Below are 16,947 nucleotides of genomic sequence, written 5' to 3'. Positions count from 1 at the left end.
GATTGCAATATAAGAAGCCCAAATCAGCATGTCGAAGAGGCGAGAAAAAGTGGGGCTAATTGCTGTCATGCGGAACCTGAACCGCACAGAAAGGAGGTGGGGGAAGAGTGAAGCTGATCGCCATCACAAGGACCTTGAAGTCACATGAAGAGAAGGAGGGGAAACATGATGCCTCCAGCATCCAAATTAGCTGCTGCTGCATATGACTGGAGGAAGCCAACAGCAAAGTAGGGTCATAAACATGAGGAGCATTTGTGGGCCCTACTGGGTCATGGATGTGAGCCCTTGGGTTATGACGTGGTTGATGAAGCCTAGTAGGCGAACCTGGCAGACACGCCCTTAAAGGGACTGTTGCTGGGGCTTCACCTATACCAGCCCTGTTCCCTGCCAGTTGAGCCCTTGGGTTTCAAGGGCCAGCAGGACTTATGAGTGTCCCTTAAAGGGCAGTGTGACAGAGTCCAAGTATGAGCAACAGTCAGGGTAGGCAGCGAAGAGACAGGGTCTGGGTTCACATAGGCAGGCAGCAAGGAACAGTGTCAAAGTTCAGTCCAAGGTCAGGGCAGACAGACATACAAGGAGTAGTCTGTGTCCATAGCAGAGGTGGGTACCAGGCAGCAGGCAAGTAAGAAGTCAGCGTCCACAGCAGAGCCCAGTACCAGATGGCAGGCAAGACGGACAAAACTGATTAGACATGAGACTGAGGGCTAGGACCAGGCAGAAAGAACAAGACAAGACAAATGAGGCAGGGCAAAGCAAGATCATGGCAAGGAAAGACACAGGGACAGCGAGATAGGGCAAGCTCAAAGAACAGCAACACACACCACAGACAAGGCAGGTGGACCTGTTCCTGAGGCACTGAAGGGAGGAACACCTGGGTTTTAAGTACCCAGCTGCACTGATGTCATCAGCCAGCGCATCAGCATTTTCCTGCCACAGTGCCAAAGAGGAGGAAGCGAAAAGGAGCTGAGTCATGTCAGCATTCCTGAGGCTAAAAAACTTGCAGCTTCTGAGGGAGAGTCAGCTGGTTGCAGGACCATCCTGTGTTTTGCATATGCTCTAGCTGGCTTGCTGGACTGACACAGTGAGGGAGAACTGCTACACTTAGGGCTGGATTTGCTAATGCCGCAAGGCATAGTGAATCCCACGATAACAGAGGAGGGGGGGGCAGTCCTGCGATAGCCGGCAGCGATCGCACCTCCGTGGTACGATCGCTGCCGGTATCGCGCCAAATAACTACACCATAAAAGGTGTAGTTATTCGGCACGAAACTGACAGCAATAAACAAGTGTACCTTTTGCTTTTGGCGAAGTCTTCGCGGCATCAGCCCCGGTGCCGCCCCAACTCCTCCTCTTCCGGGGCTGACGCCGCCCCCGACTCCGCCCCATCTTGGCATTGCTCGCGATAAGGGACTATTCGCATGCGAAACGTCCCTTATCGCGTGCGATCCGCTTGGTAAATGACCCCCTAAGTGATTAGTATGGCTATGGTGGGGAAACTCCATGAAGTTAGTATGTGGCACTTTTAAAACTAATCGGAGAAAGTTCTTCTTCACCCAACGCACAATTAAACTCTGGAATTTGTTGCCAGAGGACATGGTTAGTTCAGTTAGTATAGCTGTGTTTAAAAAAGGATTGGATAAGTTCTTGGAGACATCCATTACCTGCTATTAAGTTGACTTAGAAAATAGCCACTGCTATTACTAGCAATAGTAACATGAAATAGACTTAGTTTTTGGGTACTTGCCAGGTTCTTATGGCCTGGATTGGCCACTGTTGGAAACAGGATGCTGGGCTTGATGGACCCTTGGTCTGACCCAGTATGGCATGTTCTTATGTTCTTAGGAAGGAAAACAAGAAGAAGGAACCATTTGGGAAGCAGCACATTGGGGTGGAGAGGGGAATAAAACAAACACTCAAGAATGGGCAGACAAGGGGCCAAGGAAATAGAGAGCAGGAGGGAGAACACACAGGAAGAAATCATGTGAGAGGTGGGGGGAGAGCATTCAGAAAGGTGCTATGGGTGGGAGGAAGCAGGGCAGAGGGAAAGTCTTGGAAAGGTTCTATGGGGAAGGTAGCACTCAGGATGGAGCAGTCCAGAGAAGAGGACACAGATAGAGATGGATTAACATAAGGCATTTGGGAAGGGGTTAAGTGTGGAGGTAAGCAAGACAGCAGGGAAGGCACTCAGGAAGGGGAAGAGCACAGGAGGGAGAGGACTGAGGAAGGTATTGCAGGAGGAAGATGGCAAAGGTAAGGCATTCAGTAAGAGGCTATGGATGGGTGGATACAGGTCAGGAAAGGTTCAAGTGGGGAGGCTAGGATGGAGAGGACCAGGAAGGAGCTGCAGGGTAAAGATGGCAAGAGGAAAGGCACTTGGGAAGAAGTTAAAGATGGAGAGAAGCAAGACAGGAACGAAGGCATTTGAAATATCTGCATGAAAAATCTGCTGGTTCAAAATGAAAAATACTTTACTTTAGGTCACTGGCAGAAAACAAAGAAAAAAGTGAACTAAGAAAAGAAATTCTAAAAGTGTGTTGGTGCAGTTGACTCTATGCTGCACAGGCAACGCAGCACACTACCATGTAGGAGACCCAGATTTCATTTCAGAGCATATTGAACTAGCAGAGCCTGGACACTTTACTGGGTGGGGGGTGGGGTAAACAGCATTTGTAGACCCTGGGAACAGGAATCCCAGCCATCACACAGCAGTGACACTTATGGGTGGGGCTACAATGTACACATACCAATCCCTAAAGGAGCAATTGTCCAAGTAAACAGAAAAATGAATTACTGACCACAGTAAAGCAAATTCTCAGCCTGCCTCATTGACTACCAAAACATGCAAAGTATGGAACAGTACAATTTACTCCCCAGCTCTTCTAAAATATATCTTTATTCATTCTGCTAGACCATAGGTAACAGTGGCAGAATAGAAACACAAGCTGTCCCAACATTTTAAAGAGCACTACTTGTGGTGCCACCATACCCTGGATGTTCAAGGGACACTAAGGTAGGAGAAAAACTGGGGGAGAGGACTGGTGGAGAGGGATTAGGGGAGAAAGTGATGGGGAATGACTGGTGAGGGGACTGAGACTGGTGGAGACAGGATGGTTGTCCCTAAAACTTTTTGATGTTGAAAAGGGATCCCCATACACAAAAAGTTTGGGAACCCCTGTCCTAGAAGAATCAAACATGCTCTACTAAAGGTCAGGCAATTACATAATCCCTGAATGAATAAAGAGGATTTTTTTTTTTTTTAAATAAATAAAGTGAGCAAGCGTATCACCCTTTCCACAAAAAGTAGGACTTGGCAGATGCTGCTGGGGAAAACAACTGTAACTAAGAATTATAAGTAGCCTTCTTGTTTTGTTTTTCTCAAATTGCCAATTTCCACTCTCTTCCCTTTCCTGTCTTCTAGTACTGTGTGATCAGATAATTGCTCAGGTCCCTCTCAGTCTGCAGCAGGGCATGAACATCTATTGTCTGGTCTTTGGCAGCAGGAGTGACCATCAATAAGTTAGGGGAAAAAAGGTTTTGACAACTTTTAATGCAAGATAAATTATGAAAAATTGTATTAAAATAATTAAAAGTACAGGGAAAATAATTATGTAACTATCATACACCTGGGAGCCCTAATTATTAATATCCATAAAGGCTATACAATTGAAAATGAGCACATTTTGACCACCAAGTACGATATATATATATATATAGATAGATTTAGATAGATAGATTTAGACAGATAGATTTAGACAGATATAGATTTATATATATATTAAACTGCTGAAACATCTGTCAAATTTAAGGCAAGATTTTGCAATACATAGTTAGAAACTATTAGGCAGACAATGCAATAAATACATTTAATTATGCTTTAATACAAATCAAATACCTTAACAGAATTCCCAGTGTGCAAAAGCTTCTTTAAAATTGATCCTGAAACGTACAAAAAAAAAGGGTTGCAATTATATTAAACATTCTAGAATTTTCTTCATTTTATTGCTCACAATTGCTAGTTTACTATAGATATATTTATATATACTGTGTATATATTACATACACACATCTTTTTCTGTCTTTTGGAGGTTCATAGTAGATATATTTGCTAGAGCTTCCAAAGGTGTTCATTAAAACTAAATTCCTTAAAACTTACTAAGTAATTGGGGATACTAAGACCCCTAGTTGTAAGACACCAAAAGAAAATATTTCTAATGTTAGAGAAAAAAAATCTTAGAGAAATTCTGAAAAAAAAAAAAGTGAGCCTATTTTTTGGGGAGGCAAAATACATGAAATTCTATATACGTGTTCTGCCATTTTCAAATGGTCTGTTTACAAACTGCAGGCACCCAAAGTTTTATAATGGAAACAAGTCATTCGTATCTTGGCTAAAGCTGGAGGCAATGTGAAGATAACATCAACCTCTGGTCTGGGGTAGTAGCGGAGGATGTTAGAGATGAGAAAGCAGAAGAGACATGAAGGAAGCAGCAATCAGCACCTATGAGAAGCACCCCCCTCCCCCCAAATCCAACCTCCCGCCTTCAACATTCAAAAAAAATTGTTTAAGTGTATGGTTTATAGAAACCAAAGAAACCTTTCTAATTGGGTACAATTGTTTCAAATTTAAAAAAAAGGAGTGGAAGGAACAAAAAAAAAAAAGTTAAAGGAAGTAAGTGCAAGGGCTAGATACATGGTGAAAAATTCAAAGTCAGAAGGTGGCCACACAATGGGAGAAACAATTTTCTTTTTTTAAACAAGTGCTGCACTCTAGAAGCACATCTGGTATTTATTCCAGTACAATGGCAAAAATCAACTGGTCATCCAAACCACAGCATAGAATGAAAAAGGAAAAATGGTTCTACAATGAAGAGACAGAGCAAATCTTACCACATCCCTTGATTGTGTTACTCACCCAGATACACAAAATAAGGTGATCCATACAGTCCCTACACCACTATAGATGTTCTAAAGATAAAAGAAAACCTAATCCATTTTTCTAAACATTCCACTTTTAGATATATGGCAAGACAATACGTTTGGTAGTTTTATAACTGCTAGTACTGCAGTATTTTGCTGGCCATGTTTCAGAAATATTATAGCGTTTCTGCTTCTCTGCACAGGGCTAATGTTTAGGAACTGGAGGTTTCTGGCCTTCTCTAATTTTCTGAGTGTTTGGATGAACTGTCATATTATACTCATAGAGAAAATTACCCATTCTAGTAGGAAAAGATTATCTTCTTATTCCAAGCACTCACCTTCTGGAGTACTATAAGTTTTATTTATTTATTTAACATTTTTTATACCGACCTTCATGAAAAGATTCATATCAAACCGGTTTACATGGAACTTAGGGACTAACTAAATAACCATATAACAAGAAGGCCAAAGCACAGTTACATATAACAAGGAGACAGAACTTGGGGGCTAGAGTAGCCAGGAAGTAGAAGGAGAGCAAAAACTAGAGGTTAAATACATATGTATATACTGGGACTGGACTGAGAGTCTAGTCAATTGGGCTGAGTCTGGTTGAGAAGTACGTTGATATTTTAGAAATTAAGGGAAGGCTTAGAGGAAAAGCCAAGTCTTAAGTTTTTTTTCGGAAGGCAGGGTTCCAATCTTAGGTCAGTCAGCAAGTTGTTCCAAATAACGGGGCCCGCTGTGGAGAATGCACGTTCGTTGGTGGAAGTTAGACACGTGGATTTAGTTGGTGGGACTTGTAGGGTTCCTTTATATGCTTCTCTGATGGGTCTTGCAGATAAGTATAGTTTGAATGGGATCTGAAGGTCTAGTGGTAGTTGATTGTGGATGGTTTTGTGGATTATGGTGAGTGCCTTGTGCAAGATTCTGTATTTTATTGGCAGCCAGTGCAGGTTTCGGAGTATGGGAGTGATATGAGCTCCCCGGTTAGTGTTGGTTAAGATTCTAGCTGCTGCGTTCTGGAGCATCTGTAGTGGTTTGGTGACGGAGATGGGGAGCCCCAAGAGGAGAGTGTTGCAATAGTCAGTTTTAGAGAACAGTGTTGACTGGAGGACAGTTCTGAAGTCCTGGAAATGAAGAAGAGGTTTGAGTCTTTTCAGAACTTGAAGGCTAAAGAAACATCCCTTGGTGATATTGTTGATTAATTTCTTTAAATTCAGATGGTTATCAAGGATTACTCCTAAGTCTCTTACTTGAGTGGTCTGGGAGCTGGGGAATGTCTGATCGGTGCTGGCCGAGTGGTCGGGGGAGATAAGAAGGATTTCTGTCTTGGCTGCATTGAGAACCAGGTTCAGGCTGGTGAGTAGGCGTTTAATGGACTTAAGGCAATTTTCCCAGTAGGTAAGCGTTTTTGGAAGGGATTCTTTTATAGGGATTCAAGATCTGAACGTCATCTGCATAGAGGTAGTGTATTAAGTTTAGGTTTGTGAGCAGCTGACAGAGGGGCAAGTAAGTAGATATTGAAGAGGGTAGGGGATAGAGAAGAGCCTTGGGGGACACCTAGAGTTGATTTGAAATTAGGGGATTCTTTGTTATTGATTCTAACCTTAAAGCTTCTGTTGTTGAGGAAGGAGTTGAACCATCTGAGGGCATATCCTGATAATCCAATGTCTAAGAGGTGATTTAGAAGGATGGTGTGGTTCACGGTGTCGAACGCCGCAGAGATGTCTAAGAGGAGAAGCAGGAAAGAAAGCCCTTTGTCTAGGACCATGAGGATGCAGTCTGATAGGGAGATGAGGAGGGTTTCTGTACTGGATGATTTACAGAAGCCGTACTGGGAAGGGTATAGGATTTTGTGTTCCTCCAGGTAGTCTGAGAGCTGTGTGTTCACCACTTTCTCTGTGAGTTTCGCTAGAAAAGGGAGGTTGGATATGGGTCGGAAATTGGAGAGTTATTTTGTGTCCAGGTTGGGTTTCTTCAAGAGGGGTTTGAGGGATGCCGTTTTTAGCTCATCCGGGTAGATTCCTTGGGCTAGGGAGCAGTTTATGATGTTAGCCAGTGATCTGGAGATAGAGCCTGGGATAAGGAGCAGCAGTTTAGTTGGGATGTGGTCCGTCGGATGGCTGGATGGTTTCAACTTCTTGAGGGTGGATTCAATCTCCAGAGGGGTAGTGGGTTCGAAGGAGTCGAGGGTGGCCCCTGGGTAAGATGTAGTGTTGGAGTTTAGGGCGGGGGGGATTGAGCTGGTGGGGAGAAGCGCCAGTGTGTTTGCAATTTTATCCTGAAAGAAGAGTGCTAGCTCATTTGCTTTGGATTGAGCCTGGTCATCTGGGATGGTAGGGTCAGAGGGTTTTGTGAGTTGGGATACATAGGAGAACAGGGCCCTGGAATCATATTGTATATCATGAATTCTGCTGGCATAATAGTCTTTTTTTGTCTGTAAAAGAGAGATCTTATAAAGATGCATGGTGCGCTTATAATCGGATAGTGTTGTGGTGTTGGGGATCTTACGCCATGTGCCTTCCTTGTGTCTGAGGTCTTGCTTCATCCGTTTAAGTTCTGGTAAGAACCAGGGTTGTTTCCTTTTTTGTGTCCAATTGATAGTTTTCGTCGCTTTGGGGCAAAGTTTATTGGCTATTGACTCCGTGATACTGCGCCAGGATAGAAGGGCTGAGTTGGGGTTGGAGATATCCAGGTTAGGGAGTTCCTTGGATAGATATTCACTGAGAATGTAGGAGGCACATAAGAACATAAGAAAATGCCATACTGGGTCAGACCAAGGGTCCATCAAGCCCAGCATCCTGTTTCCAACAGTGGCCAATCCAGGCCATAAGAACCTGGCAATTACCCAAAAACTAAGTCTATTCCATGTTACCATTGCTAATGGCAGTGGCTATTCTCTAAGTGAACTTAATTGCAGGTAATGGACTTCTCCTCCAAGAACTTATCCAATCCTTTTTTAAACACAGCTATACTAACTGCACTAACCACATCCTCTGGCAACAAATTCCAGAGTTTAATTGTGCGTTGAGTAAAAAAGAACTTTCTCCAATTAGTTTTAAATGTGCCCCATGCTAACTTCATGGAGTGCCCCCTAGTCTTTCTACTATCCGAAAGAGTAAATAACCGATTCACATCTACCCGTTCTAGACCTCTCATGATTTTAAACACCTCTATCATATCCCCCCTCAGTTGTCTCTTCTCCAAACTGAAAAGTCCTAACCTCTTTAGTCTTTCCTCATAGGGGAGCTGTTCCATTCCCCTTATCATTTTGGTAGCCCTTCTCTGTACCTTCTCCATCACAATTATATCTTTTTTGAGATGCGGCGACCAAAAGTGTACACAGTATTCAAGGTGCAGTCTCACCATGGAGTGATGGTTTCCTGAAGTAGATGGTGGAATGAGGTTGAGGCTGAATAGGGTTTCCTTGAGTCTTGAGGGTAGCTGATATCAGGGATTGGTCGGACCAGGGGATAGGGGTGCAGTCTGGAACGTTATTGTATGATAGATTTGAGCTTATGAAGATGAGGTCGAGCGTTGTGTCCTGCTTTATGGGTGGGTTTATTGATAATTTGTTCAAAGCCCATTGCCCGGAGTGTGGTGAGGAAGGTTTCACAATTGGGAGAAAGCGGAGAGGCGTCAACATGCAGATTGAAGTCCCCCAGTATCATAGCTGGTGAATCTGTGTTGATGTGTTTAGCAATGTTTCTATGAGGGGGTAGGCATCGGTGTCTAGTAATCCTGGCGGGGCATATACTAGGAGAATTTGAATATGTTTTGACTTGAACAGTCCTAGTTCCAGTTTTTTTGGAGGAGGTCTTGACTGGTTGCTGGCTGAGATTGAGTTCTTTTTTGGTGGCTAGGAGCAGACCACCTCCTCTTTTTTTGAGTCTTGGGATTGAGAAAAAGTCATAGAGGTGTATCGGTAACTGGTTTATCAGGGGAGTGTCGGAGCTTTTTAACCAGGTTTCCGTGATAGCACAGACGTCTGGTTTGGAGTCCAGCAGATAATCGTTAAGGATGTGGGTTTTCTTTGTAAGGGACTGAGCGCTGAAGAGGGTTAGTGAGAATATCGTGAGTCCTAATAGCTGGGTGAGGGGTGAAATCATGATTGGGAAGAGTGATCTCATTGTATGGCTCGGGGATCGTTGTGAAAGTTTCGAGTGGTGAGTGTGGTGATGATAAATGATAGGGATGGGGTAGGTTTGCATGGTGCCTTCTCAGATGGTGTAGAAAAGGAGGGTTGTCGTGTGTGTGAGCTGTTGATAGTGGTCTTTATGTCTCCTGTCTTTGACTCGGTCTTAGAGATGACTGCTGGTGATTGGATGGGCGAGTTGGGAATTCCTTGAGTGTAGGGAGCTGACAGAGAGTTGAATGAGTTTTTGTCTGTTGTGGTTGGAGTCTGAGCAGGAGCGGTAAGGTGCTAGTACTGGAGCACTGGGAGTGGGTTGGGTATTAGGAGCGTATCTTTATGATAAAGCGTAGGTTGAGCATGTTGATGGTTGCTTGAGAGGGTTGAGAATATGTCGGTCTGGGAGATGCTGGCAAATGAGATGCTGATAGATGCTGGGAAATGCTGGATGAATGCTGGATGAGTGCTGGGTGAGGCTGGTGGATGCTGGCAGAAACTGGCAGAGCTGGATGAGTGCAGCTAAGACTGGAAGACTGTTGGATGAATGCTGGCCGAGGCTGGAAGAAGCTGGATGAAGAGATGGGAGATGGAGAATGCTGGGTGAGGGCTCGGATGAAGTATTGTAAGGGAGTGGTGGCAGGCGATGGGGCCTCTGTCCTGGGGGCTCACAAAGGGGCGCACTAAGGGGCAGGCCCCTTAGGTCACGCTCCATCAGATGCTCGACGCCACTGGGAGGTGCAAATATTTAAAGCCCTTCTCTCTGTCCTCTGATATGCCTGGTGCCTCTCAGGGGGCGTGGTAGACTCACCGCGTGAGTCCTGTAGCTTTCCTTTCCTTCTCTCCCTCCACTTCTTTTGATTTTTGTATTGGGTTCCAGTTTTCCTCCTCTGCACGGCTCTCCGTTTTTTGGAGAGCGGGCTCTTGCCCCAATTGGGCCGCTGGAGCCCCGGCAGAGGAGGTGAGGTGGCGCGGCCGATGCCGGGAGCGGGAAGGGCGCGAAGAGTTGATTAATTGCGTTTACTGTCTTGGCGTCTATTTCTTTAATAGCACAACATGATGCAGAAATCATGACTTCTGTTAATCTCAACTATCATGAAGCAGATTACTTTTTCCAGTCATCTTTCCTTCTTCTGTGATGTCTGACAGATGCATGTTTACTTTTTTTTCTTAGGAGTATATTTAAATAGACATTTCACAATCATGCCCCTAATTTTTACCTCACTATAATTTAAATTAAAAAGAAAATTACCAGTCACTTATTGAGGAACAGTGGCACCATGGAACCATCATTTGTTTCCTAGTTTCTTCCTTGAGCATATACCTACCTCATCTCTACAAGTCAGCCATCACAGAAGCTTCCTGTGGTCATGGATCATATGGGACAACCAATGTCAGATAATTTGGCCAGCAAGCCTTGAAATTAAATACTGCCCCTGAATTGCTCCCAACTTTTGACAGCCTAAATAATGTAAGGCTGAATGAGTAACTAAAGCCTGGCTCTGTTTATTAGCTAACTGGGCAACTGCTGGGGACCATCTTAATCTTAAACCTCTTTTATGCTCTATATTATTGTATTTGACATACCACTTGCATAAAAGCCAATCCAAGGGGTTTACATCACTAATTTCCATTCATAATTTCCATAAACACAATATCACTGGCACATACAAAACAAACAATAAGGCAAAACAAAATGCTAATCAGATAATATAAAAATAATGCTACTGGCTAAACAGAATAAAATTTGAAACATATAAATCAAATGATCCTAAAACATCATAAGGTGCATAAGATCCCATGGGGATAAAATCAAATCACCCTCCATGACTTAATTAAAAGCCTGGGTAAAGAGCCATGCCTTCACATTTTTCCTAGATATAAGATTATTCAGTTCACAGTGAACACAGAATGGTGTCACATGTCAACAACTAAATCTAAAAGGTTTGGAATGCTGTATTTTAAAACAAAATTACACTAAAAATCAAACACTAAAATAAATATTGAAAAAAAAATGCAAAAATTATTAAAGTTTGGAAACAGCGGTTGCTTGACTTAACAGGTATTCTCAGAGACAGAAGGATGTCAGTCCTCAGATGTGGGGCAACACCATCTAATGGAACCTGGCCCTGAACTTTGACTGTTCCCTACTGGGTATATGTAGGCTGGCATAATACCACACGTCCATGCAGGAACCCCTCAGTCTACTACTTTTTTATTTTAGTTTGATGAAATGGGGAAGTACCTGGAGGAAGAACTAGAAGGCTGGGAGATGTGTAACAACAGTGGACCAAACTAAAAGGAGCAATTACCAAGGCAACTAATCTATATCAAGCTGATACAGTACAATGCGCTCTGGCGGCACGCTCTGCTAGCCCGCATTTGGACGCGCATTTGTCGTGCTAGCTTTACCCCTTATTCAGTAAGGGGTCGAAAACGCGCGTCCAACCCCCCCCCCCCCCCCCCCCCCGAAACTAATAGCGCTCGCAACATGCAAATGCATACTGATGGCCCTATTAGTTATTCCCAAATGATTTAATACGTAAAATGTGCAGCCAAGCCGCACATTTTACTTTCAGAAATTAGCGCCTACCCAAAGGTAGGCGTTAATTTCTCTCGGCGCCGAGAAAGTGTACAGAAAAGCAGTAAAAGTGTACAGAAAAGTGTACAGAAAAGCAGTAAAAACTGCTTTTCTGTACACCCTCCGACTTAATATCATGGCGATATTAAGTCAGAGGTCCCAAAAGTAAAAAAATAATTAAAAAAATAAAATAAAAAATTTAAAATCAGCTCGCATCTCGCGGGCTGAAAAGCTGGACGCTCAATTTTGCCGGCGTCCGGTTTCCGACACCTGTGGCTGTCAGCGGGTTTGAGAACAGACGCCGGCAAAATTGAGTGTCGGCTGTCAAACTCCCTGACAGCCGCCGCTCTTGTCAAAAAAAAAAAAAAAGAGTCCCTCATTTAAATACTGAATCACGCGCACAGGAGAGTGGCCTGTGCGTGTGCGAGCTCGCCCGCTCTCCCGCGACTTTTACTGAATCGGCCTGTATGTTAGAAAAGTAAAGAAAAGCAAGAGAAAGCAGAGTTGCTTACCTGTAACAATTTTTCTCACAGGACAGCAGGATGTTAGTCCTCACATATGGGTGACATCATCAGGATGGAGCCCAATCACAGAACACTTCTGTCAAAGTTTCTAGAACTTTGACTGGCACCTACTGGGGATGCCCAGCAACGCACTGACCCTGCATCCAGCAGGGGTCCCTCTTCAGTCTCGAATTATGGTAAAAGTTCGTGCGAAAAATAAAATAAGAAAATGTAAAACTAACCCAACTCCGCTGGGTGGCGTATGAGTTTCATGAGGACTAACATCCTGCTGTCCTGTGAGAACACCTGTTACAGGTAAGCAACTCTGCTTTCTCACAGGACAAGCAGGATGGTAGTCCTCACATATGGGTGAGTACCGAGCTGTGGATGCCCGAGCAAAAGCACCAAATGCACCCAAAGACATGCAACAGGCAGAACAGGGGTGGAAATTTGGTTAGAAGGGCATGCTGAACCCTGAACAGGTCGGTGGAAGGATGTTGGGAAGTTAAGCTGAAAACAGGTTGCGTAGAATAGACTGGCCAAAGATGGAATCCTGTCTGCCAGCCTTATCTAAGCAATAATGGGCTGCGAAAGTATGGAGAGAACTCCAGGTAGCAGCCTTACAAATATCAGCAAGCGGCACCGAATGGAGGTGCGCTACTAATGTCGCCATGGCCCTGCCCAAGTGTGCTTTTACTCGTCTTGAGGCAGAATTCCTGCTTGCTGGTAGCAAAATGAAATACATTCCGCCAACCAGGAGGAGAGGGTCTGTTTTCCCCACAGGATTTCCCAACTTGATGGTATCAAAAGAAACAAACAATTGGGTGGAATTCCTGTGGACCGACGTGTGGTCCAGATAGAAAAGTAGAGCATGTTTGCAGTACAAGGAATGCAGAGCCTGTTCTCCTGGGTTCGAATGGGGCCTGGGAAAAAAGGTAGGTAGGATAATAGATTGGTTAATATGAAATTCCGACACTATCTTTGGCAAAAATTTAGGGTGAGTGCGGAGCACTACCCTGTCATGCAGAATTTTAGTGTAAGGCGGGTAGGTAACTAATGCCTGTAATTCACTAACTCTGCGAACAGACGTGATCGCAAGAAGAAAAACTACCTTTCAGGTGAGATAGCGGAGATCACAGGAGTAGAGAGGCTCAAACGGAGATTTTATGAGCTGTCCCAAAACTACATTAAGGTCCCAAGCAGAGGCAGGAGGGCGCAGTGGAGGTTTTAAATGGAGCAAGCCTCTCATGAAATGATATACTATGGGTTACATGGAAATTGAAACATTACCTATACCCTCATGGTACGCAGACACTGCACTAACAGGCATCCTGATAGAGGACGTTTTTAGGCCTAACTGACAGGTGCCAGAGATAGTCCAGGAACCTCGCAGTGGAACAAGTAAAGGGGTATATGGACATGGAAGTGCACAGGACCGTAAACCTCTTCCATTTAGAGTGATAAGACCTTCTCGCTGAAGGCTTTAGTGAAGCTACCAGGACTCGGGATACCGACTCAGAAAGGTTAAAAGGTTGGAGTATTAACCTTTCAACATCCAGGCCATCAGAGACAGAGCTTGGAGGTTGGGGTGTCACAGATGCCCTTCGTTCTGCGTGATTAGAAGCATATCGTTTCCCAGAGGAATGGGTCAGCGTACTGATAGATCCAGGAGGATTGGAAACTTCAACTGGTGTGGCCAGTGGGGAGCTATAAGAATCATTAATCCCTTGTCCTGCCGGAGCTTCACGAGAGTCTTTGAAATGAGAGGAAGTGGAGGGTACACATAAAGGAGACCGCTGGCCCAGGAGAGGGCGAAGACAACTCTTGGTTGCGAGTGGTGACTGCAAAAGAGAGAGAAGTTATCTACTTTGTGGCTGTGGACCGACGCAAAGAGGTCTATGCGAGGGTAACCCCAACGTTGGAATCTCGTGTCCGCTACCGCGGGGTTGAGAGACCACTTGTGCAGATGGAAATTGCGACTCAAGATTGTCTGCCAACACATTGTCCACTCCCGGCAAGTAGGTTGCTTTGAGGGACATCGAGCGGGAAAGGGCCCATGCCCATATCTGTGAAGCCTCCTGACACAGGAGATAGGAGCCCATTCCCCCTTGATTGTTGATGTACCACATCACAACCTGATTGTCGGTCTGAATCAGGATGGCTTTGTTTGATAGGCAGTCCTGAAAGGCCTTGAGGGCATATCTGATCACCCGTAGCTCCAGGAAATGTATTTGGTGTTTGGCTTCCTCTGGAGACCAGGTTCCCTGATTCTGCAGGTTGCCTACATGTGCACCCCACCCAAGGTTGGATGCATCTGTCCATAAAGTAATTTGAGGATCTGGAGCCTGAAATGGAAGGCCCTGAATGAGACTGGAGTGGTGCATCCACCAGGTTAGTGACAGACAGAGCTGTTTGGTAACCTGGACAATGCTGGAAAGTGGCTGACAAGCTTGAATCCACTGGCACTTTAAGGTTCACTGCATTACTCTCATGACGAGGCAAGCCATCGGAGTGACATGCACAGAGGACGCCATGTGACCCAGCAGTATGAGGAAATGACGAGCAGTTGAAAACTCGAGTCTGCAGTTGATGAGCCAGAGATGTTATGGTGAAAGCGCAATCCTGGGGGAAGAAGGCTTTCGCCTGTACAGTGTTTAGGTCAGCTCCTATAAAGGATAGGGTTTGGGATGGAACTATCTTGGATTTGGGATAGCTGATTAGAAACCCTAAGGAAATCAGGGTGTTGATAGTGAGATGCAGGGAGATTAGTGCGTCCTGCTGAGTCAAAGCCCTTATCAACCAATCGTCGAGATAAGGGTAGACATGGACACCCTGATTCCTGAGGAAGGCTACGACCATCACCAGGCACTTGGTGAATACTCGTGGAGCGGATGCCAGGCCGAATGGTAATACACAGTACTGGAAATGATGGGGGGCCGACCAGGAATAGCAAGTATTTGTGATGAGATGGAGTAATTGAGATGTGTGTGTAAGCGTCTTGGAGACCTAGAGAGCATAGCCAATCTCCACTTTGTAGAAGAGGAAGTAGAAAGCCCAAGGTTACCATTTTGAATTTTTCTCTCTGCAAAAATTTGTTTGGGGCGCGGGAGGTCCAGTATCGGGTGTACACCACCTGACTTTTTTGGTATTAGAAAATACCGGGGAAAAAACCCTTGCCCCTGCTGGGAGAGGGGCACTGGTTCTATTGCTTGGGACTTGAGGAGTGAGACCTCCTGTTCGAGCGAGGGAGAGTGGTCAGACGTTCCCCACGTCAGCCGAGGCGGAGAGTCCGCTGGAACAGTCAGGAAATTTAGGTGGTAAACCTGAGTGACTACTGCCAGTACCCACTAGTCTGTGGTGATTGTATGCCAAGCGCTGTTGAAGTGGCAGAGCCGACTGGTATGGATGGAAGAGGAAGTTGGCTTACACTCTCTAGGAAGGAGTCAAAACCCTGACGCTGGTCCAGGCTGAGACTTTTGAGGCAGAGTCTGCCTGGATTGACCTTTTTGGTAAGGTCTAGAAGGGGGTCCTCTAGAAGCCGGAGGATAAAACTTCCTTGGCTTGGAGGCCGGCCACTTAGAGTCACATCTGAAAGTTCTCTTAGGGGCAGACGGGAACTCAGACAGAACAAAAGAAAGTTGGCACAGAGTTTCATGGTGATCCTTCAACTGCACCACAGTCTCTCTGATCTTTATCCCTAAGAGATTATCGCCCACACAGGGTAGATCTGCTAACCTGTCTTGGACTTCTGGTCTTAAGTCCGAGGATTTGAGCCAGACCCATCTTCTGGCACTAATTCCCGCTGCACACAGTCTAGAGGCCATGTCGAAGATATCATAGGCAGCGGGGACCTCGTGCTGTCCCGCATCTAGACCTTTCTGAGCCAGAGCATGAAGTTGAGTCTGGAGTTGCTCTGGTAAAGAATCAGAGAAGTCCTGGATCCTTTTAAAAAGGCCTCTGTTATACTTTGTCATGTATAACCGGTAAGATGCGATGCGAGATAAGAGCATGGAGCCATGGAAGACACACCTGCCAAAAGCATCCAAGGATTTTTGTTCCTTCCCTGGAGGTATGGAGGAATGAGGTTTTGAATATCATGCCTTCTTCTGGGTTGATTCAACAACCATAGAGTGATGATCCAACTGTGATTTTTGGAACCCCGGAGCTGACTGCACCAGATAGGTGGCATCTGTTTTGCGGTTGACCAGTGGGACCGAACATGGGTGTTCCCAGTTTCTCTTCAGGAGATCAAGCAGGATTTGATGAATGGGTATGGACATGATTTTCTTAGAGGCATCTAGAAATTGGAGTACTTCCAGAATCTTATGCCTAGAGTCCTCTTCCGTCTGAAGCTGAAAAGGAATGGTTTCAGACATTTCTTTGATGAAATTAATAAAAGACAGATCTTCTGGTGGAGAGCGTCGTCTTTCATCTGGGGGAGAGGGCTCTGACGTTAGATCATCCGAATCCTGGGACAAATGGTCTGTCCAAGGATAGTAGGGCCGATCTCCAGCACCTAGTGGATCTCCAGCAGGGAGAAATGGTGCTAATCCTGAAGGACCAGGCCGAGGCACAGTTGGCATCGATGGAGGCACCGATGGGACCGGTGACATCAATGGACGAGTCGGTGGTAAAATTCCAGACGGTGGAATGGGTAACTGTTTCCTCATCATCCGATAATGGAAGTGGTGTGGAAGGTGCTCTTGGTTCCATCTGAGGCAGGGCATCGATCAACACATCCAATCTACCCAGTAGCGGTGCGAGCGCTACGGGAATCGGATCAGTGACCGGCTCGGGGACCGTTACCAGCATCAATGGAAG

The 16,947-nt window shown here is 45.2% G+C and overlaps 1 protein-coding gene across 4 annotated transcripts in view; it reads right to left on the bottom strand.

The window, feature by feature from the left end:
* The window catches only part of RALGAPA2 (Ral GTPase activating protein catalytic alpha subunit 2), a 1,327,630-nt gene that overhangs the window by 1,190,029 nt on the left and 120,654 nt on the right, over positions 1–16,947 (bottom strand). For all 4 annotated transcript variants that reach the window (XM_029593760.1, XM_029593759.1, XM_029593761.1 and 1 more), the window contains exon 5: positions 3,892–3,935. In XM_029593760.1, coding sequence (XP_029449620.1) covers positions 3,892–3,935 — 44 coding nt within the window. The remainder of the gene's footprint in view (positions 1–3,891; positions 3,936–16,947) is intronic.

Source organism: Rhinatrema bivittatum, chromosome 3, assembly GCF_901001135.1.
Source record: "Rhinatrema bivittatum chromosome 3, aRhiBiv1.1, whole genome shotgun sequence".
NCBI classification, from domain to species: domain Eukaryota; kingdom Metazoa; phylum Chordata; class Amphibia; order Gymnophiona; family Rhinatrematidae; genus Rhinatrema; species Rhinatrema bivittatum.
This window is presented reverse-complemented; position numbering and strand designations above follow the sequence as displayed.